We start from the raw sequence: 23,722 nt of genomic DNA, 5'->3' as shown, positions 1-23,722 counted from the left end.
GTAAATATGACCCTTTTTTAGGCCTGTGGAAGTGAGAGTCCCTGGGAAGCACACTGTTGGTATCCATTCTGTCACCTCCTAGTTGAGACTACAGTCGTGATGTTTCAGCTGCAGAGCCTAAAGTCACCATGAGACGCATTTTTCAGTTCTCATTTTCGTAATTCACTTTCTTCAGAAGATGCGACTTCCCATCCCCTATTAGGTTTCCAGGTGACTCAGAGGAATTTAATTTTAGGAGAATGTGGGAGGAGTACTTTACAGCTTCATTAGATTTCTATGTGTACAAAAGTTGTGCTCATCTATTAAACTTAATTCAGGTAAACAGAAAAGAAGAATAAATATTTCCAAATGCAAATGTTTTGGAGTACCAAATGTCATAAGATGAGAACAAGAGACAAACTGAAACACAGCACAGAAAGAAACCTGGGGTCAGGAGAGTCTTAAAGAAGTACCATGGTATAATTTACAGTGAACAAAAGAAAATCTAGAGCACAAAATTTCCCAGATTGTCTCCAAAACTTACTTTTGTGTCCTAATTTTCTGCCTCCTATATATAAGGAATAGCAGAGCATGAAATTTTATAATATGATATCAAAAACCCAGAGGAATATCAGATTAGTGGAAAAAATGGCTAAGAATCTAGAAAGGCCTGTGGGGGCAGATGAAGGGTAAAGAGAGTATGGAAGGCAAAAAGGACTGATTATTTAGCAACCAATAAATGGAAATGTGAGTATAAATGTAGGGTAGGTCTCAAATGATTGTTCATTTTACAATGGCAGGAGGAAGCAAGATGTATATATACATTCATACACTATGTTCCAAATTGAGTCCAAGCCCCAGCATGTGTACACAAGAGAGTAAGTGAGTAGACAGATGATCTGTGAATACATAATTAACTAATTAACTGGTGTCCAGGTGGCTCCACGTTTCTGATGGACATCCTTGGACGTATCTGGCAATAGTTTTAGAGCCACAATGACTATCAGAGGAATGCAGTTCCAGACAAGAACTGGATCACCGAGGAACAGAGCAGAAAGCCTACATTCCTAGAAAATCAGGTGCAAAACAGAGGTATTTGAAAACTGGAGAAAGGAGGGAATTCAGTCATAAGTATTAAATCAGACTACCCAAAGCAGAAAAAGCTCAGAAACCAGAGGGTCTCAATGAAACACACGCAGACGGTCTATAACTGGTATTTGGTTTTTGGTTTTTCAGACAGAATCTCACTCTGTCAGCCCGGGTAGAGTGCAATGGTGTGATCATAGCTCACAGCAACTTTAAACTCCTGGGCTCAAGGGATCCTCCCGCCTTGGCTTCCCAGAGTGCTAGGATTACAGGCACGAGCCGCTGCGCCCAGCTTGTCATTGTTCTTTACTGCTGCTAGGCCTGATCCCAGAGACTAGGGAGTGAGGAGCCTATAAACGGGCATTATACAGACAAACACGTTCAGGGCAGAGAGGCAGAGAAGCACGTAGACCCTCGCCTGAATTAGAAGTCATGGGATTTGGTTCTAAACCGAGCCCCGACTCTGACTGTGTGATGTTCACCCCTTTCTTTGTGTCTCTAAGCTGAAGAAGTCCCCTTCCAGCTCTGATAAAGGATTGCAGCAAAAGTTCATAAGTGCTGTTATCAACAAACAGCCTAGGACTGAGATGACTCTCCTGGTCTTATTTAAATCTCTCTCACTACTAGACAGAAAACCTTAAGAAAAAATATGCAATATCTAATCTAATGTCAAGAAAAGATGAAACATTCAGGGGGGTGATAAGAAAGTTTTACTAGGCAGTCAAACTCGAAAGAGAGGGTTGCTGTGACTAATACAGAAGTCCTCAATTTTATAAGCACCACTTCAAAGGACTGACCTTCATTGGAAGGTAATAAAGATATTCCCCAGAGAATCAGAGTGGACTGATACTAATTTATATGAAAGAAGAAGCTAGGAAACAAAAATACATTGAGCTAATGCTGTTATCAATGATCAGAATAAACTTGGAAAAATTATATCCCCTTTCTGGGCCTCAGCTCCATCATCTGTAAAATAATGGCTATCATAATTAATTTCTAAGACTCCAATAGAATCAGGAAAAATCTTCCTTTAATTTGCTTGCCATCACCATTAAGTCATAGGAATGTAAATTGCCAAGTGTCTATTGTGTGCATTAGTTTATTTAATCATCATAATAGTTTTTTGAAGGGGGTACTATTATTATACCTATTTTACAGATGAGAAAATTGAGTTCCAGAATGCTAAATAAGTTGCTTAATTTCATACAACCAGTAAAGGGCAGACTTAGGATTCAAGCTCAAGAGTTCTCAGATCCCATGATACTTCTCCAAAATTGATCTCATAGAAATAACCACCCTCCCTGCACCACATCCCAGCCCAGTTTTCTGATTTTACTAGGTCGAATGCCTGGATGCAGTTAATTCGCAGAAAGCATTCACACCAAGGAGTCTGGAACTGCCTACTTTGACGTGTGTGGCATGGGGTGTGAGTCAGGGCTTCATAATAACAGCAGTCACACCTGATCTCGCTTCCCTGTGTCCAGCCAGTCTTATGTCTTACGTGGTACTTTCTATTTGTCTGAGGACTGAGCTTACTCTTTCTTCTTTTACTCTAGCCCATGCCATGAAACACACACACACACACACACACACACACACACACACACACACACAGTTTAAAAGGGAAATAAATTTTCTAGAAGAGAAGCTCCTGGAATCACTGAATTAAATACCCTGATCAAAGTATGAGAACAAAAGAGATGAAGCTAAATGTGAGAGAAGACACCAGACATAGAGGCTACAGTAGTAACTGTGGTGCATCCTCACTCCCGCCCATGCCTTTTCTCCTTGCTGCCTACAGATACACAGGCTCAGCAGGGCCAGCCTGAGAAGAGTCCTAGAACATTCCCCAGAGCTGAGTTCTAGACCCAGTCTAGACCCAGCTCTAGACTGGGTCTAGAGGGTCTAGGGTCTAGATTGGGTCTAGAACTCAGCTCTCCCACTTGTAAAGTCTATGACTTTTAACAAATTACCTAAACTCTCTCTGTCGTTACTCCTAAAATATCCTTGATCCTAAACAACTTCAGAAGATATTCAATATGTTCCCCCATGAAATAACTCCAGTTAGGGATGGGAGGTGGAGTATTACTTCCTGGAGGAACTCATTGTCATACCAGAACTGTGAGGCAGTGGCTTGTCCATAGAAGTTAATTTATCTCAGATCTTTAGGAGGAGATCTTAGGAGGAAGGTGTGGTCTGTGACACATTGTGACCTCCCTGATATCAGGCTGGAGGAGGAGAATCAGGTGGCACTGAGTGCAATGAGCTATGAAATGAGAGATGATTCCTGCTATGATCTGACTGTGTCGCCTCCAAAATTCATATGTTGGCACTTAATACCAAGTGTGATAGTATTAAGGCAAAGAGCCTTTAGCAGGTAATTAGATCATGAGGACCCTGCAGTCATGAATGGAATTGATGCCTTTATAAAAGAGGGTTGAGGGGGCCTCCTTGTCCCTCCTGATATGTGAGGACACAGCTAGAAGGCCCAACTTTGAAGCAGAGAGAGAACACTTACCTGACATTGAATCTACTGGTGCCTCAATCTTGGACTTCACAGCCTCCAAAAATGTAAGCAATACCTTTATGCTGTTTACTAATTACTCAGTCTAAAGTATTTTGTTATAGTAGCCTGAATGGACTAAAGACAAAGCCCCACTGCAAACTGGGAAGAACTGGAATGAGAACATAATCCTGAGGAACAATTGTCAGGAGGATGATTATAGAGGGTTATGATGTAATCCCCTGTACCCTCATTTCCTGTATGTCCTAGAAAAAGGAGACCTTTGCAAGGGAAGTAAAATACTGACACTTTAGTAGTGCAATGCCCATTGGTTTAATCAGATCATGCACTCAACTTTGCCATCCAGGGAAGAAAGGAGCTAGGCATGCACCAGGCAGTGCCCAGGACTGACAGTCTGAGGTCTCACTGTTTATATACATTGCCTATCTTTCAGAGTTGTTATGAGGATAAGATCAACAGAAAGCAAACATTGCATCAATGAGAAATTTTTGAAATTGAACTAAAAATTAGATTAACCCTATATTCTATTTATTCCTTCAACAGTCATTCACCAAACACTATGCAGATGGACTCATAATACCATTAGTTACTCCATATTAATTAACATGATATTTAGAAGTCATCTCTTGCATGCTAGAGGTCAGTAATATTATCGATATAGGTGTCTATGTTGTTTGGAAGTAGAAGAACAGCTGGAAACAGTACCACAATGTTTTCTCTGAAACTCGGACATTTTTCCTGATCTAACTAAATGTCCATACCTAAAATAAGGACCATCCTTGGCTGCCTAGAAGAGCAGTTGTGATCCCATCCTTCCCCTTGATCCCAGCCACATGAAGATAGTGATGCCTCCTCTGGAAAGGAGTCTCTAAGGCAAGATATCTAAAGTGTAACAGTTAGAAAGTGATTCCTTGCCCCTGACTTCGATTCTTCTCCTGTAGTTGAAGGTCATCCCTCTGCATTGTCCCCCATTGAGGTACAGCACAGCAGGTCATGCTCCTCTAATAGCCTTAAGCAAGGTAAAGCCCACTGTAAGGCTCCTTCTTCTCAGCAGGCAATTCTCTGGGTTCTCATAAACTTTATTCATCACTCTCCTTTTTAAATTTTTTTAAGTAAACATAATTTTACAACAGTTTTAGATCTGCAGAAAAAATGTGAAAATCATATAGAAAGTTCACAAATACCTTGCACCTAGTTTCCCCTTTTATTAACATCTTATATTAGTATGTTTATTTTGTTATAAATAATGTACCAATATGGACACATCATTAACTAAAGTCTACAGTTTGTTTGAATTTCCTTCGTTTTTATCTATTTCCCTTTTTCTGTTCCAGAATCTCATCCAAGATGCCACATTATATTTAGTCATCATGCTTCCCTAAGCTCCTCTTGGTTATAATGGTTTCTCAGACTGTCCTTGATCACTTTGACACTTTTGCAGGGTACAGGTCAGGTATTTTGTAGAATGTCCCTCAATAGCAGTGTCTGATATTTCTCTCATGGTTTGATTGGGGATTTTTTATAGGAAGATCACAGAGGCAAAGTGCCATTTTCATCGCATCATCGTTACATCACAAGGCTATATCGATATGATTATTTATCATGAGTTACCACTATAGATGTTGACCTTGATCACCTGGTTGGGTAGTGTTTTTCAGGTTTTTATACTGCAAAGTCACTCTTTTTTTCCCTTTCCATAATGTACTCTTTCAAAAAAGGTCACTATGCATGGTTTACACTTAAGGAGTGGGGAGTTATGCTTCAGCTCCTTGAGGGCAGGGTATCTACATGACTTATTTGGAATTCTTCTGCACAGGACATTTGTCTATTCTCCCCCATTTATTTATTTATTTAATCACTTATTTATATCAGTACAGATCTATAGATTTTTATTTTATACTATGTACCACTCCCTGTTTTTATCCACATCCTTAAAACCAAGAACACAAATATAAACCCTTCAGAGTCTACAACAGTGATTTTCAAAATGCTCTGCAGGGAATTTTGTACCCTATAAATATACAACCATTATGACCCAAGGTAATTAAAAATAAGAAAAATTTTAAAATAAAATAAAAATGAAAATTCAAAAATGTAGAAGGAGGTGGGGAGGTGAACATAAGAAGGTAAAGACCAATAGAAGAGATGGCAAACAAGGTAAATCTTATTTCTACTCCATTCTTTGAGAATATATCGACTTTTCTTCCTTCTAAGCTTTCTTCTAAGAAAAAACTTATAGTATAAGTTTATATAGCACTGATTACAATCTCAGTGAATGCCATCCCATGCAATGCCTTCATTTTCTAGAGGAAACCTGAGCAGAAAGTGACTTGCTGAAAGCTACTTAAGTAGCAGAGCCAGAGGTTGGTAGTGTTCATTCAAATGTTCATGGCAGGAGGATAGCAGTAGGCCTTTTGTTTCATGGAAATAGCTTTAAAAAGACAAAATTCAATCTAGGTCATATTGATGGACTCTTAAAGACTTGTGCTCCAAATTAATTTTAATACCACCTTGCATTTCTCTAGAAATATGTTCAATTATTATTAGACTAGTTTTCTTAGGCAGAGAAAAACAGAGATTCATCCCCCTCCCTCCCTATTTTCCACATATGGTTATTGAGGCATAGGAAAATGATGTATGTACAGCCAAAATCACCAGTTGATGTTAATGGAATAAAAATATTTGGAAAGCTATGTCAGGGAAATTACAGATATACAGGTCTCTGGTCATTTTAGGAAAGCCTCAATCATTATTTAAAAGTAAATAATCATTCTTCAAAAAAAGAGAAAAGTGCAGTCATTCTTGAGAGAGAGAGAAAAATAAGGATGATTTGCTTTTGAAAAATCTGCATTTTAAAATTTTTCAATGCAGAAGTCATTCAAATGATAAATTAACTGCTACTCATTAAAAATATAAATTGGTTTACAGAATTATGTTTATTGACACTACACTGGGGCAGGTATGGGAAATCTCTGGGAGGAGGGCTATACTTAGGGACCGAAGGTAGGGAAGAGGCAAAGGCAGAGGAAGTCACTCTTACTTGGGGTAGGGATACATTTTCTCCTACCCAGAATCACTAGCTTCCAGCTGTTATCTACCTTTATAAAAACTATTCTCTTGCCCCAGGGAATCACCGGTTGTCTATTTCTGACCTCTGAGTACAATTCAAATCTGAGACTGAAAGCTGAACATTTGATTCTGTGTGCCCCAAGTGAAGCAGCAGCCTTCCCCAGAGGACAAATTATGGAAGAGTTTCCCAATTAGTTGCTTGGATGCCTCCTTGAGCCAACATGAATATGCAAGAGGGACTAAGACCTCACAATCTCTTCTGCTGGGACCTGGAATAGAATCACTAAGATCAATTTCCAGAATGAGGTGTTCCCTGCATTTCATTTTTATGTATCCCCCACACTCCAATCAAGTGTCCAAGATCTTGTAGTATGAGATAAGTAGCAAGGAGAATGATGACTAAGTCTTCAGACCACAAGTTTAGAGTAGAATCCTGACTAGAGATCTTGTTTAGACACATTAGTGCCTTGAGGAGGCTTGGAGTAAATAGTTTATAAACCAGACCTATTTCAGGGATGAAATTCATTTTAGCAAGTGTCACCTTTGCCAAATAATAAGGTTCATGGGCCTCAGAGTACAGGATGACGTAAAGGGTAGCATGAACGTAAAACAAAAGAAAGAGCATAAATGTTTCGTTTAATGGAAAAGTTCTTCCCCTAAGTGTGAGAATCACTTATTACTTAGCATTGGTATTGCTGCCATTGCAGGTAAGGAGAAGGCACGAGTGTGGAGAGGTTAAATGAGAAATGAAAGAATAAAAATAATGATCTTTCCATCCATCCCTCTACCTTCTTAGATCTCTACTTAATCCGCCCCTTTATAGATAGGAATTTCCTTTTTATTTCTCTGAATTCAGTAAGAAGATATACAGTTTTTCCCTCTTACAATTAGGAAATTCTTCCTAATATGTAAACTTCTCTATTCTCAGTCCCTATGTCCTTGACTTCTGTGTTATCTTTAGACTTAACATTCTATTAATAAAATTTAATTAAATATTTATCAAAGTTTAGTAGAAAGATCATGTGATATAAAACCACAAAAATCAAGTCTTAGCTCTGCTACCTGTTGACTATGTGGCTGTGGACAAATAATAAACTGAAAGTCTCAGTTTCCTAATCTGTAAAATGGGGATAAGATCCCTGCAATGGGTTCTTATGAGGATCAAACTAGATGAAATTATAAGGGTAAACTTCCTGAGCTGTAACTGTCTATTAGTGGTTGACGTACAGTATTTTTTCATAGTTCCTATGTGTCAAGCACCAAACCAGGTTTGTTGGGCACTACCCACCCACTACAATAAGAGAAGAGTAGAATCCATGCTATGGCAGAGGTATTGAAGGGGCCAAGAAGGTAAAGGAGATGCCGGAATTGAGAAAGGCCGTCTTGTAGAATAGAGCTGTGAACGACTGGGTCAGCATTTGCAGAGCTCAAATAATGTGGTAGTGTCCGTTTTGCAGAGGGAGGTAAGAAGAAATGTTCCGAACTGGAATTTGGCATTTAAGTTAAGTACAGTGCTTTCAGGGATTCATAGGCTAATAGCACATAGGAGGTCTGACAGAGAAGAGATACCCGTAGGAGTGCAAATAGGCCAGAGAACAGATCAGACTGTTTTCTCTGGTTAAGCCTGCTCCCAGCCATGCTGCTCATACAGGCCCTAGTAACTCCTGAGAAGGGGGATGGAGTCTGTGGGAGGGGACAGGGAACCTACAGAAAGAGAGAAGGGGGTGGTGATAACAAGCCCGGCTGTTGAGTATTCCAGCACCTGCCAGGGAAGCCCTGGGGACTCCAGGCCTGCCCTGCTGGGGCCCAGCTGTCACCGGGTCCTCATGACATCGAACAATGGGCGGTTGAGAGGTCAGGAGGGAATAGGGCAGGGAGGACAATGAGATTCCGATGCTATAGAAAGAGGAACAATTGGTACAGAGGGAGAGAGAAGGCAAGTGTTTTGGAACTGCACAGGATTTGGGGGTGGGGGAGGCAAATGTGAGGATAAAATTAGAATGACTGGATTTTTATGGGGGTGTCAGGGAATGAGGAGGAGACAGTCTATCCTTGTTTATTCTGTTCAGAGCAGAAAAGTTCAGGTTGGCCAGAGAACAGGCTCTTTTGTTCCTGACCTTGGGTTTGGTCTGTCAGTAACACTGATCTGCTCTGCCACACGAGTCTGATCTTGTCTAGCTCAGTCATTTATTCTTCTGCCCATTCAATGAATATTTATTTAACTCCTGGCATATATCAAGCTCTTTGCAAGGTACTAGGGACAGCGATCTGTAATTTATCTCCCTACTATTGATGAGCTAAGACTTTCAGGGGAGACAGATTTAGAAACACAGTATTTCAGCAGAATGAATTAAATGCTCTGCTTGTAGAGGTATGAGCAAAATGTTTTGTGGGTTTGATAAAAGGAGCTATTATTTCACAGAGTAGGGGGACCTCACCCTGCCTGGGAGATGTGTGTATTGGGAGCAGAATCAAAGAGGCTTCTCAGGGTAAGTGACATTTCAGTTGCATCTTGAAATCCAAGTAGGAGTTTAACAGGCAAAGCTAGAGAAGGCAGGAGAGCTGGTAGGACATTCCAAGGAGAGAGATAAATTAGTTTGGAATCAACTAGGAAAATACTTGTCCGATATGGCCCTGGAGCTTCCAGAGGCTTAGGCTGATCTCAAAGCTCAAAATAAAAACTCTAGTTTGAGCATTATATGGAGAGCTACTGCTTCCCTTATGTTTGCAGGAACTGGCGTCTTCCTGGTCTCTGATAGTTCTTGGTAGGTGACTTCTTCAGTGATATTTTTAGAAGAAAAAAATATATTCCTTTGTGTTAATTCACATCTGCTAAAAAGGAAATAGACATCAGCACAGCAAAAGTACATGGATCCGGCCTTTTGAGAAAACCAGTTAAAAACTTAAACGCACTGCAAAGGTGAGTCCCCCCAAATTTAGATTTAAGGGATGGGGAGGTATTATGTGGGAGAAGAGCCACTAGGTGGGGGTACAACTGGTTGAGAGGGAAGACAAACAGCGCTACTGGCATGTGAAGGGCTGGGCAAGATGGCCTCTGACAGGCATCCTTTTCCCCTGATGCCTACACCTGGTTGTTTCCTCACAAATTTCCATCTAGAGTCCAGAGATGGATATTCCCTTCTTCTTAAATGAAGAGTCTAAGTTCTTGACAGAGACTGCCTCGAGTCCTCTGTTATGATGGATTCTGAGGCATGTCCAGGCTCAGTAGTAAGGAGAGCCATGCTTGATTAATGATGGCGGGGGGCGCGGGGTGCAAGTACAGAGAAATCATTTCACATGCAAGTACATGGAATCATTTCACATGTTTCCCATCCCTGAGTACATTCCCACAATTTTCAGATGGGAAATAATAAATGAGAAGCTGTAGAAATAAAGAGATCTGACTCTCTGGAGAAACAATGCAAAGCTGTGCCATCCGTTGTGTACTCTGTAGCCATATGAGGCTATTTAAATTTAAATTAATGATCATTAAATAAAAATTTAAAATTCAGTTCCTCAGTTGCACTAGCCAAATTTCAAGTGTTCAATGTCATGACAGAAAATTCCACTGGACAGCTCTGGTTGAAAGTGATGGATAAGAAAGCAGGCTCTGAAGCCAAACTTCCGGGATTAAACCTCAGCTCTGACGCTTGCTAGTTATGCAGCCTGGTAGAGCTGCTTTAGCCCTTTGTGTCTCAGATCTCATGATGTTGCAGTAAGAATTACATTATTTCAAAAAAAAAAGAAACGAATTACATTATTTCACATATGCAAAAGATTAAGAACATCTCCTGGCACCTGGTTAGTGCTCATTTTGCATTATTTATTATGATAGTTATTGGTCCAGGTTTATGTAGCAACCTAAAAGCATAAATGGCTAATTAGTCAGGTCCTGATCCCTAATGGAGCTCTTCCTCTGGATCTATCAGCCTGTTTTCAATACTGAGCATCATTTCACATTCAGAACGCCCTCTCGTTGTCCTCCCACAAACCTCCCTCTTTGCCCAGTTCCCTTATTTCTGTGCAGTGGAATCTCCCATCCTGGCAACCCAAGGTATTACCCGATGCTTGTCTCTCCCTCCCTTTTGCCTTGCCTGATGCCCACTTTCCCTGGGAATCCAGGCTTCTAAGAACAGCTGCAGCTGCTAGCCCTGCTTGCAGCTGCTGCTCAGAAACAGGGCAACATGGTTCAGCGGTGCTCCCTCTCAGGACTGATTTTTTTTTTCATTTATCCTTGAAAATCTTGTTGGACTGTGCCAACTGCAGGCACAGTATCAGCTGCCCCCTGTCTGTCCCTAATGCTTCTGCTTAGGGACCCTTTGTACTCAGACTCCAGCTGAGTCACACACTCCAGATTGCAACCCAGTAATTCCTTCCAATGGTTTTAGTCATTATCCGATACTGCTTGTACATCATGGGTCACCTTTTCTCTTGCTCTGCCTCTGTTTCCACCAGCCCAATGTAATGGAAATTTCATCCACACAAGAGGGATTGATGTCGATGATGATGATGATGAAGATAATAATTATTATCAATTATCGAACACTAGGCTTCATGGTACATGTATTATGTCAATTGTATTTACCGTCACAAAAACCTTGCAAGATATTATTGTCATCATTTTGCAGATAAAGATTTTGAAGTCCTAGGAGTTTATGAAACTTGATCAAAGTCAATGGTAGGATGTGGAAAACCTAGCATTCACACAGAGTTTGTTGGATTTACAAGCCCAAAATAAATCATATAGCTGTGGAAGCTAGAGAAATTTGTTCATCCACATCATCATTAAACGGTGTTTTATTTGGTGTTTAAAGATGATATATCCAGTAACCAAATGAAAACTTTCAGGTCACAACATAAGTCTTCTGGTGGATGGTAAAACTTGGGAAACATATAGTTTTTGTTCTTTTCCAAAATGAGTCATTGTATTGATTTTCTGTTGCTCTGAAGACAGATAGCCAGGGACTATCCTCAAGGAGGCTTGGTGGAGGGCATGGTGGTGCCCAGGGTTTGTGCAGCAGGAATCAATACACGTGTCTCCCACCGAAAACACAAGAGGCAGCAGCTGCCTATTTCCTGACATAGACCTCACCCTCCCCTCACTGCGGTGGAGTCCCCTGGCCCTCTGGGACAGTATCTAAATTTGCTTGGGATGTCCCAGTTGAAGAAGCTATACCCACAATCCCTTTATCTTGCCTTGATTCTGTTCTTCTTTTAGACTCCCTCTTGTGGCTTCCTGCTCTCTCCCTCCCTCTCTCTAAGTCTCACTCAGCCTTGATGTTGGCTTATTTTTATTTCTCTGGTTTCATTTCTGAAACTCTACTTCTCCAACATTTTTTATTCATTTTCGTATTTTCTTCTGTATTATTTCAACTGTCCACTCTGGCTTTGTCTAAATAGAAATCATTTAAGCCATGTTTTTGCTATATTCAGTAGTTTAGTGGACATTGAGTAGACAAAACTCATGAAATGTTTAGTCTCTTTTATTCATACATGTATTAGTGGAAATAGCAGCTTCACTCTTAGGATTAATTATCATGATTCCCTAAACTGCAAAAAAAGAAGGCAATAATTGCAGGAATTGCAATAATTGCAGGAATACTCTGTAAAGGGTTTATCAAGGAGGACTCTCAGTACTCCTCAGGCCTCAGTGAGGCCTTGAAGGATCGATACTGTTTCAGTAAGTGAAGATGGAGAAGAGAGCCCTCCAGGGAAAAGGCATTGCCGAAAGCAAAGGTTGGGGACAATTTCACTTCTTATTGATTAGAGGAGCAGTAATCGGAGGGGCAACACTAAGTTTTACATAGGGCCACAAAGGAAGGTAGGGGGAGTAGGATGGGTGGCTTCTGAGAAAAGTGAGAGAAGAATTAATGGTGCATATACCTAGAAATGTAGACCAAGTCCAGTTGTGAGGAAGTTAAATATTAGGTTGGGAAGTTTGGGCTTTGTTCTATAATGATCAGAGAACCAATGCAGGTTTTTGACCAAAGAAATGACATGGTAATGGCTTTATTTTAAGATGGTCAATCAAGATGGATTTGTAGAAGGAAGGAGACATCAGGTGCAAAAAAATTGGAAGTTTGGAAGAACACTACTGCTTGAGTCCAGACGAATGGATACTGAAGCCCTGAACCAAGTCAGGGGCAGTGAGAATGAGAATGCAGGAGCGAGGGGTAAGGAACACAGAAGGGTAACACGTGGTACATTCATGCACATGCTGTTTTAATCTCTGTATCTCCGTCTCTTTATCACCCTCTCTATATGGGCCTTTCTGGGGCTCTAACTCTCACCAATTTGGATTCACTCAGTACCTGTCTGTGACTTTCTCTTCTTTGTGCAAACCCAGACGCTATGGTCAGTTTGCCAGATTATTTGCCAGCCACTAGGGGAAGGTCTAGGTCCTTTCTTCCAGAGCTTCTGTTCAGGTGAGAAAACAGCTTGCCATGGACCTGCTTAGAGAAAGGAAATTTCAGGACTGCCATTCAAGCCTGGCCCACTGCTCCTAAGCTTGTCTCCTTTGCTCTTCTAATACTGAACAGTTCTGAATCCCCCTGGTCCTCCATCTGTCTGCGTGTGTCCTAGATCTCCCTGGGCAGGGATTAAGTAATTGTGCCATTCCCATGAGCGTGCCCAGGGGTCTGGCAGGAGGGAAGCTGCCGGCTGGCAGCAGTGGGCTGAGCAGGAGCCAGGGGATACTCTGCTCTAGGAGTCCCTGAGCAGCTTGCGGCTGTGCCTGGCCCTCAGTGGGCGAGCCACGTGCCTGCCTGCCCTGGATCTGCCTCAGCGCAGAGGAGGAAAGAGCACAGACTTAGATCAAGGAAGAATGTTTACCATTATCAGGCTGTCCCTCCAGGCCCAGCCTAACTGAAAATACTAGACCCTCCAAACTTCCTTCCTGCTTTTCTGCATCCACTCTTCTCTCAGTGCCTAACCTTATTACCTCAGTTATTAATGTTGATTGAGTTAATAAAGGAAAACATTTAGCCTATGGACTTGTCAAAAATTAAATGATCCAAAAAGTGTTTCCATTTGACTTCACAGTGCATTAAAAAAAAAAAAATATATATATATATATATACATATATATATATATATATGGGTTCTACATGTACCAAAATGTATGTATTCAAATATATATATCTTCAAACATACATATGCACACACACACAAACACACATATACACATATATACCTTCATATATGTTTGTTCAAATGTATAGACATTAATATATGTATCTACACACACACAAAAAACAAAAATTAGGAACATGTCAACTGGCATGAAGAAACAAGCTTTATATGAAATATTTTTCTTCAATAGTCCTCAACATAGATTATTCATACGGATAACTGAGAATTTACTGTATTTGCAATCAACTAAACAGTATAGTAAGCATCTCCCTATTTTTTTCCATTGAGGAAGAAAAAAGGGCAATTGCACAATTCTAGGAATAGCACTATTTCTCAATTTGGCTTTTGATAAATTTATTTTAGCTTAACATAGATTATGGGCCTTTTAATTGCTAAACATATTGCAGCAGTTGTCTCTAGAGAATAAATTCATTGCCTTGAAAATTGCCTTCTAAATTGATGACAAATTGAAAGCACCCAGTTTCTTAAAATAGCTGACCAGCAATTGTAAAATCACAGAAGGCATCCAAACACTACTTTGATTTTAATGTTTTGTAGTCTATTCTTGCTTCATTCATCAGCTTTCATTCAATTATTCATTCACTCATTTTTTTTTCCAAAATAGTTGTATCTGTTTCTCTGTCAGAGCAAAAAAGAACATTAGCTGTTCATGGAACTATGAAAATATAAAGATAAAACAAACTTCAGTAGTCCAATGGCATAATCACCTCACTTTATAGATGAGAAAACAGAAGCTCAGAGAATTTACATGACTTCCCATATTCTCATATTTATTTATACATTTCTACATAGGTTTCTACAATATATGGAACCTACTTCATTGGCTTATTTTGAAGACTAACTCAATATAGAGAACTTAACTTTGTGACTTATACATGGTGAGGAAGCCCAACAAAGAACAATTCAGCAATTTTCTCTTCCTTTCTTTGAGTTTTTACCTACTGTTTTCTAAAATATTCTTCCCTTCACATTTAGTAAATTAATTCATTTACTTACAGACATACAAGGTATTGCCCAAACATCATTATCGTCATGTGTATTATGGCAGTCATGACAGAGTTCCTTTGATTTTATGATCAACTGGTCTCCCTGGCTACTAAGCATCTGCATCAAACCTTGGTCATTTTCTTTTCTGTATTTAATGTTTGTAGTAATTCATTTTAGCAATTTTAGCAAAGTAACTAAGGCTTTGCAAGTTTAATTAATTTAATGAAGTTTATTCAATCAATAAATTACCCAGAGTTATCATAAGAATCCATAAACCCCATAAAGCAAGAATTTACTTATCTAAAACAAACAAAATTATGTTAGAATCATAATCTCTGACTTAACTCCTAACTAATTGCTTGACCTGGAAATCAGTAAATGTCTCTGAGTATCAGTTTCCTTCTCTTCCAAACAGTGTCTGTAATACTTGAACCACTTGTCCCACGTTGCTGCCAATATTGAAAGATAACTGCAAAGGTGCTTTATGAATTTATAATCTGACTGTAAACCCACAACACAAGCTCATATATTCATTTCTATATTTCCAGCACTTGGTTTAGTGCCTGGCCCAGAGGAAATTCTCAAAAACTATTTGTAAAATCGAATTGAAATCAAATACATAGTGCTATATATTTGTGAGGTAATCGTATTCTTTTTGTACGTTATCTTAAGCCAGACGACAGCAAAGAGATACCACATGGCTCCCTGTAGCTCCATGCCAGTTTCTAGAAAAGAAGGCAAATTGCAGTGTTTCCTATTTTCCAAATGCAGAATGGTTTCCTTTGGGGGTTTCTGTTTAAGTTGTCCCTGTGATGAATTGCAAAATAGCATATCAATGTATGGATTACTGGTCAATAGGCTTGGATTTTGGTGTTGGCTCTAGTCAATGATTTACTGTATGAATTCAAAGGATCTGCTGTTCTCTCTGGTTCTCAATTGCCTCACCTGTTCTCACCTACTCCCAATAATAATAGCAATAACAATAGCATAATGCTTCCCTGGTACCAAGAACCTAAGATAAACACTTTGCTAGCATTATCATCATTTTTAATCCTCATATCAGCTCTAGGTTTGGTGGTATTGTGTGCCCCTTTTTTAAAGAAGGAAATTGAGGCAGAGATGTTAAAGAAATTGCCTAGGACTACTCAGCCAGTTAGCTTCAAATCCAAGTCTTTCTGATTCAAACTAAAGATCTTCTAAACTGAAGAACTCTGTGAACTCTAAATCTGCTGCTGTCAGCATCAGCACTCCCCCAAGCATATATTGGAGGGAAAGAGAAAAGTTAATATGAGTGTAATCAAAGAATAAGGAATAGTAACATAGATGGTAATAATTACCACTTATTAAATACTTGCTAAATACTTTAGATGTTATCTCAATTAACTTATCATAATAACCCTGTGAGGAAGGCATTACTATTTTAAATTCAATCATTATACATTATATAATGTATCAAAATATCACTCTGTACCCTATAAATATGTATGATTATTATGTGTCAGTTAAAAATAGTAAAAGGAAAAAAGTGAAAAAATATATTAGCACCAATAAAAATATTTTTTGTTTATAACATCAAAAAAATTTGAGGAAACTGAACCTTTGCAGCTTTAATCAATTTAATAAAGGTTATTAATCATTAAGTAATATAGCTAAAATATCATTTATTTGATTCTGAAGCCAATGCTTGTAATTACTGAGCCAAATTATATTTCAAAGTTGTATGGATTTAAAAAAAAAAAAAAAGCAAGCACCACATGTACTCACCATCAAATTGTTACTAATTGATCAACACTTATGTGCACATATGGTAGTAACATTCATCAGGTGTCTGGCAGGCAGGAGGGAGGAGGGGATGGGTACATTCACACTTAATGGGTGTGGTATGCACTGTCTGGGGGATGAACAGTGTTGTAGCTCTGACTCGGGTGGGCAAAGGCAATATATGTAACCTAAACATTTGTACCCCCATAATATTTGAAATTTAAAAAAATTAATAAAAAAGAAATAAAATAAAAAATCTTGAAAATAGAATGTTTCTATGTTGATAGATGATTTTATTGTTTTTATATATCTAATTCCCTGTTAAAACATTTTTTAAACACTAGAGATATGTGAGATGACAGTATGAAATGGATTTAAGCCCTCTGAAGGATGAGCACTTTCAAGCAAGAAGGCACTGGTCTGTGATCTAGCCTAAAACTACCTGGTCTACACAGGCAAAGTCCAACAGAAAGTTCAGCTTTTCTCAAAAGAAACATAGCTTTTTTTCAGATTCTATTTCAGAGGTTAAGCATGGGTCAGTAGGGCATAGACACCACAGGGTGTCATATGTAGAGTACAATTTAGGGGTGTTAAACAATGACTCCGCTTCCAGCAGCTCCAGCATTGCACAGACAGGACATCCTCATGTGCCTACCAGGCAAACAACCACTTAGAATCATTTCAAATATTGTGGCTAAACCAACTAGTTCAAACCCTGATTCCACCACTGACTAGCAATGTGAGTTTGAACAGATTACTCTGTGCTTTAGCTTCTTAATCTGTAAAATGGGAATACTAATAATGACTACCTTAAAGGAGTGTCTTTAGGATTGAATGAATTAATATGTGCAAGTCACTTCTAAAAGTGACGTTACTAGTAAGCATCCAGTAGCTGCTAGAGGGAATTATTGTTATCTGTCAGTTTGTCTTTGTCCTTCTGAAACATTCTTTGCAAAGTAAACTTTCTCTTAATAAGTGTCAAATGACAAGTGTACATGATTATTCACTCAGTATTGCAAAAGATTTTAAAAATCTAGATTATGTAATTTAATTTCATAAATTATGGTATTTCAATGTGGAATGCTAGCCAGCTATAACAAAGAATTAAGAAACTTTTTATTAAATATGAAAATATCCCAAGATTTGTGCTTAAATATAAAGAAGGCAATATGCAGAACCATGTTATATCATTACCACTTGTAAAAAGAAAGGAGAGGATAATGTACCTTGATATGTGTGCCTAATATACCTAATATTTGCTTATATATGTATAAAATGTCTCTGATAACTAAAAAACTAAGTCTTTTTTTTTTAAGTAGTTTCTACCTGGAGAGCAGGAACTGACATATGGAAGATAACAGTGGGAAGATGACTTTTGCTCTACATTTTTTGTTTCTTAAATATTTAAACCAAGGCCCTTCTTTGGTTAACCAACTCTGCTTGATTTATGTTTATTATTAACATCATTATTATTTTTTATAATCAGCATTTTAAGCCTGTGGGAAGGGACCCTGGAAAGTTTTTTTGTTTTTTGTTTTTTTTATTTCAGCATATTATGGGGGTACAGATGTTTAGGTTACATATGTTGCCCTTGCCCCCGCCCCGAATCTGAGTTTCAAATATGTCCATCTTTCGGGTGGTGCACATTGCACTCTTTGTGCCTGGAAAGTTTTAACTGAAGAAAACTGAAAGAAAAAATGTAAGAGAAGAAGTGCTAAAAAATATACTTCATAATTTTTTGAAAAGTTGGAAAGCTCACCTAAATTTTGGATAATAGTCCATCTCCTCTTGGAACACCTCTCTGTGATATGATAGCTTAGACTACCCATAACCCTAAAGATTTCTGTAAACTGTAAGATTTTGTTTCTTAACTGCAGATTCTATAGTTGGCTGTATGGGTGGCCGAGACTAGTGCTTCTAGACTTCCAGCTACTTAGTTTAGATGTTTCAAATATTCTGGCAAGATCAAGTGAAATATGGGATGTGTAAATCCTCCTGAAAGGCCAGCTTGTGCTCTGCTAGTTGCTTACAGGACATAGATCCCAAGAAAATGAATAAAGGAGAGTGAAGAAAAGTTTTGAAGACTAATAACACAACACAATGTCTAATAAGACTCACAGCTTTATTTCTGCTAAAAAAAAAAAAAAGGGAGGAAAAACAGTCATTTTTTTTTAAACAAAAGATTTAAACAATTGCTTTGCTTTATCTAAAAAAAAAAAAGTCTTCAGAAGAATGAGGAGATTACCCTGGGTTGGAGAGCAGGCTCTTTCCAAGCATATTGCATTCCTAAATTTTAATTCAATTATAAAATCCCTCTACACAATCCCAGGGAGGCCTGATTCATGGGCGCTATACTCTCCAAAGACATAAACAACAGATTCCCAAAAACCAACTCTGGCTCATTTTAGATGGAAGGAAAAAAAATCTAAAAACATTAACTTGCATAGCCATTCAAATTATTGCTGCTTTTTATAAAATGATTACACATCATTCTTTACTAACTTCCTCTTTTCCTCTCACTCCAAAACTCAGGACTTCCTAGCAAAATTATGAACTACTTTCCAAATGAAGCTTTAGGGAAGGTTTGCAAACACATCTATGGGGCCAAAGAATTTGCATGAAAGGAAGGGAGAAATAAATTAAATAAATAATATCTAATAAATAACTCATACAACATTCATTATCTCCAAACTTAAATGCCAGAAAATTCTAACTTCAAGGATGGATCCTCCCACAACCCTTCATGAAGGTAAGTGCCAGTATATACCCAGAAAGCACTTAGGATGGCATTTAAGTCATTTTTCTTGCCTATTCCCTCTGGAGCAGATTGCAATGAGGGGAACCACTTTGGTGACTAGTGGGTTTAAGATCTCTCTGCAAGGCTACTTTCAAGGGGATTGACAAACCAAGGGTGCAAAATACAGCAGGGTAAGTGCTGCAAGCAAAATGGGAAGAAAATAACTTAGACTATAAGGAGATAATAAATAAGAGGAATAAAAAGACAAGATATACATATAGTTAGGCAGATTTTAGGAGATAGCTGAGCTGTAGGAAATGATATACTAATCTGACTTATTAATTATACTCATTGGCCCTATTGCTACTCTGCATACTAAACTTATTCTGTCTGGCAGGAACAGAACATGATCCACTACCATGTAGGCTCTGGTTTGACTAAAATAATTGTCTTTGCAGATTGAAGAGGATAATAAAATTTCTCAGATCTCATTTTTCTGAAAAAAAAGATAAATTTGACAAAGTTAGTGTTGCTATAAAAGAAAGAGGAGTTATATGGAGAAAAATAAACATTCTGCAGATTGGGTTAAATCTGTGATGAAGACATCGTTGGTAAAAGTGTTCACTGACTTTGGATTTTATTTCTGCATTCCTAAATCTGGTTATTTGAAATGTTATGTACAATATGTAATAGCATATTATATTTTAGACGTGAGAAAGAGGTAATAAATGGAGGAGATATAATTGCATATATGTTGGAAAAATTCAAGCTTGGTCAATAAATTGGTGCTTGTGCTTCTAGAAAATATATTGGTGTGGAGAGAGATCAGTGGTTTTAATCACATTTACTTTAACCAAATGAAATTCATCTTGCTAAAAAAGATCCAGTGGTTTTTCTATTGGCAAGTGTGAACTGGAAAGAGTTTTTGAATTATGGTAGTTAGTATAGACAATAGCTATTTTATTGCTCTTTACTATAAACCTGGGTTGTGTGCTGGTTCCAATAGCAGCACCTGAGCTTCATCTGAATTTCCAGAATCTGGTTATGGAGGCCATGAAATGGTCTAGATGATCTCTCTATGTCCCATTAATCATAGGAGTCTGAGCATCTGTGACTTGCTTGCCCTGTTTCTAGTACCGAGAAAAGTGATTTGAAATATTATCAGCAATAAAGTTGGCATGAGGCCTTGCCTCTATTATGGTTCTCAAATCACTAAGGAAGATATGTTCAACTCTCAGTCCAGTGAGAAATAGAGTCAATCTCTTAAAGAGTAGGCTTTGTTATTCGCAGTGACAGCCACGTTAGAATTTTAGCTTCTGGAAGCAGCTCATAAATAGATGCAAAGAAGTACTATTGTTAAGTCCAAAGAAACTTTACATTCTGTGAGGCGAGAGACGTATACTTTGTGCTCCCTTTGGCAATTCCATTTGATCGTTCCGTGCATGGTGTCCATTCCTATTATTGCTCAATTCTTTCAGTTTCAAGAAATTTATGAGTGATCACCAAAGTTATAGAATTTTAGAACTGCAAAGGACTTCAGAAATCATCTAGACTCCGAACAGCTGCCTCATGCCTTATATTACCAGCAAACAAGCAAAGACCAGAAATGGAAAATTCATTGGCATAGATTATTCAATGAGTTTTTGGCACCACTGGCATAGGGCCCAGGTCTTCTTTTCTATTTCCACAGGGTTGGAAGTCATCATACAGTTTCACCTGAGGACCCTCTAAAACAATCAATACAATGTGAGAAGTTGGTGAGAAAGGAGGGTGATAGGTGAAGGAGGGCCTAAATGGACTAGGCCGATCGTGTTTGATGTATATCCACAGGGTTCCTTTAAGGTCATTGAACCTTCAGCTCAACTACTTGAATTATGGGAAATGTCTCCACATCATTCTCTGAAATGATGATCTTACTGCCCTACTCAGTGAAGACTGTACTGAGTTGGGTCCCAATACCATGGTGGGGGTAGGAATCATAGGACATGTCTATGGGAACATCATAGCGGGGGGTTCCAGCCTGAAAGGGAGTTGAATGCACATGCCCTGAGCTTAGACTTGCAGAAGGGTAATGTGGCATGAAGCTGTAGGATTTTTCTAGGTCAGGAGAGCCATCTTGCTTCAAGGAGAAGTTCCCACTGATGCTCAAGGGTGGAGTGAGTGGGCCCTCATAAGGAGGTGTACCGCAGTCAGGCGGATGGCTCCCAAAGGATGGTTCTCCCAAACTCTTGAATACTTGAGGCTTGAGATGAAGAAGATGTGTTTCCATATGGCCATAAGGAGGGCTGGGGAGGCCTGGAGACTGATAGTTGAAGTTGTGAACAGAGATGGCAGAATCACAAATAGGAGATTTCTCCTCATGCTTCTCCAGGAGGACAGACTGAGGGCCCAGTTGGAGGCATCCAGCCACCAGGTTGCTTGTAGGCTGAGAGAGCCCTTTACAGAGCATCTCCACAAAGCCCTTCCCGTCAGGTGTCTGGCCAGTCTCTAGAACTTCAGATAAAGCCCAAATATAGTTCCTGGCCAGTCTAAGAGTCTCTATCTTGGAAAGTTTTTGAGTTTTAGAGTAGCATGGCATGACTCTCCTCAGGTTATCCAGGGCATCATTCAGGCCATGCATCCGGGTCCGTTCTCTAGCATTGGCCTTGACTCTTCGAGCCCTGAATCTCTCAAGGCGTGCTTTGGTCATCTTCTTCTTCTTGGGACCCCTTCTCTTAGGTTTATCCCCATCTTCTTCCTCCTCTTCTTCCTCTTCAATACTGTCATGCTCTTCAGTTAAGCTGCCAAGCATCCCATAAGCATCTGGTCTTCTCTCCTCCTCCTTCATCTCATTTTGAGAGCCCAGACCTTCGTCCATCCAGGATGGTGTGTTGACCAGCTCCACCATGTCCTTGGATTTCACATAAGTTTTTGCCATTTCCAGATTCTGGAAAAGGGAAATATCAAAGGTTAATTCCTGTGAATATCTGATTTGATTTAAAACTAAACTTTCTTTTTAAACCTTAGATACAGAGCACAGACTTTTCATTGAGATTTAACTTAAAATTATCTTGTCCAAGTCTTCCATTCTAAATGATTAATACAACATTCAAAGAAATACCCAGGGCCCTCATCCAGTTATGGCATATTATGAGAAAATCAACTATAGGAAAAGAAAATCCACTTGATTATTCATTGCAGTGCTAGTGCCTAAATCTTTTTGTTCTTATGTTCTTTCTGTTGTGTGTATTTTATACAAAAATAACTAGTATACCAGTCCAGACATTATTTTTCTTTCTTTGCAGAATTAAGATCACAAAGGGACATAAATAAGGTGGGCATATAAATTATTTTCCAAATAGAGAAATTTCTGAAAGTGAAAGAGGGTGCTAAAATAATTACTATTATATAATATGTATGTAATGGTAATTACTATTTCAAAATAAAAAGCATATCAAACATTTATGGTATAAATAAATAACTAAATTATTATATATTTATACCATAAAATAAATGAAAAATTATAGCAAGATCATTTATGCTACTCTGTATGTATTCTACAAAGGACTGTTCAACCTCTATTTAGGGGTGTTTCACATACATCTATCCTATAATATCCCATGTTTCCCACTGGTACTTCCAACTGGTAGCTTCAAGTATCTCCTTCAAGTTGGCCATGGCACAACTGGCTGGGACAACACATGATCATTGAACATTTCTCTTACCATTGCCAGAAGAGCATTTTGTTTTTCAGTAAGCATATTGTGTTCTGTCTAGTGTTAAGGTGTTAGAGGTGTTAGCAACATGATGTCTTTAAAGAATCAGGAATAGAAAGGAGGATTATCCCTGATCGTCTTTCAAATTTGTTCATATGTTAAAGTGAGAACTCTTTTCATTGTATGTGCATGTCACACAGTCAAACAAGACCATGACAACAGCTACAAGTACAAGCCAGGGGTCTACCAAACCCATTCAAGATTATTTTAGTGCAACTATTATAGTAATACTTTGTTAAAAATTAAAAATCCAAAACAAATGCTACACAACACAGAACATAGTGATTGCAAACTAAGTGAGGACTCTTTCAGGCAAACACAGAAGTAGCCTGACTACTTTAATTCACTTGCCTAACAGATACTGTATAATCAGAATTTTCCATACAAAACTTACTATTTAAAAATTATATGAAAACCAAAAGAGAATAGTGGTTTAGTAAACATTTTGCATTTAATTCTGGAAGAGTTTAAATTGTTTTAAAATTTGTTGAGCAATTTGTAGGTATATAGTTTACCAGATAAAAATATATGATAAACTCCATTGAGGCATCCCAGTTTACCAGCAAGTCTTTGAAATATTAAGCCTTCTATCACCTTTGATTATGAGAAAGAGGAAAACATGATAAGTGTTTTCTTCTTCTTTTTTGTTTTTTGATTTCAGAATATTATGGA

At 38.5% G+C, this 23,722-nt stretch overlaps 1 protein-coding gene across 1 annotated transcript; it reads right to left on the bottom strand.

Moving 5' to 3' along the window:
* Window positions 1-18,663: 18,663 nt before the first annotated feature.
* On the bottom strand, window positions 18,664-22,213 carry NEUROD4 (neuronal differentiation 4). Its single transcript, XM_012651468.1, has one exon. It carries the CDS (start codon window positions 22,210-22,212, stop codon window positions 21,217-21,219), a length of 996 nt encoding a protein of 331 aa, XP_012506922.1. The 5' UTR covers window position 22,213; the 3' UTR covers window positions 18,664-21,216.
* Window positions 22,214-23,722: the final 1,509 nt, after the last annotated feature.

Source organism: Propithecus coquereli, unplaced genomic scaffold, assembly GCF_000956105.1.
Source record: "Propithecus coquereli isolate 6110/MARCELLA unplaced genomic scaffold, Pcoq_1.0 Scaffold111, whole genome shotgun sequence".
NCBI lineage: Eukaryota > Metazoa > Chordata > Mammalia > Primates > Indriidae > Propithecus > Propithecus coquereli.
The sequence above is the reverse complement of the archived record's forward strand: the minus strand, read 5'-3'. Positions and strand labels throughout refer to the sequence as shown.

What these genes read in the sequence shown, in the direction of transcription:
- NEUROD4 (XM_012651468.1), bottom strand. Translation starts at nt 22,212, where the DNA reads ATGGCAAAAACTTATGTGAAATCCAAGGACATGGTGGAGCTGGTCAAC.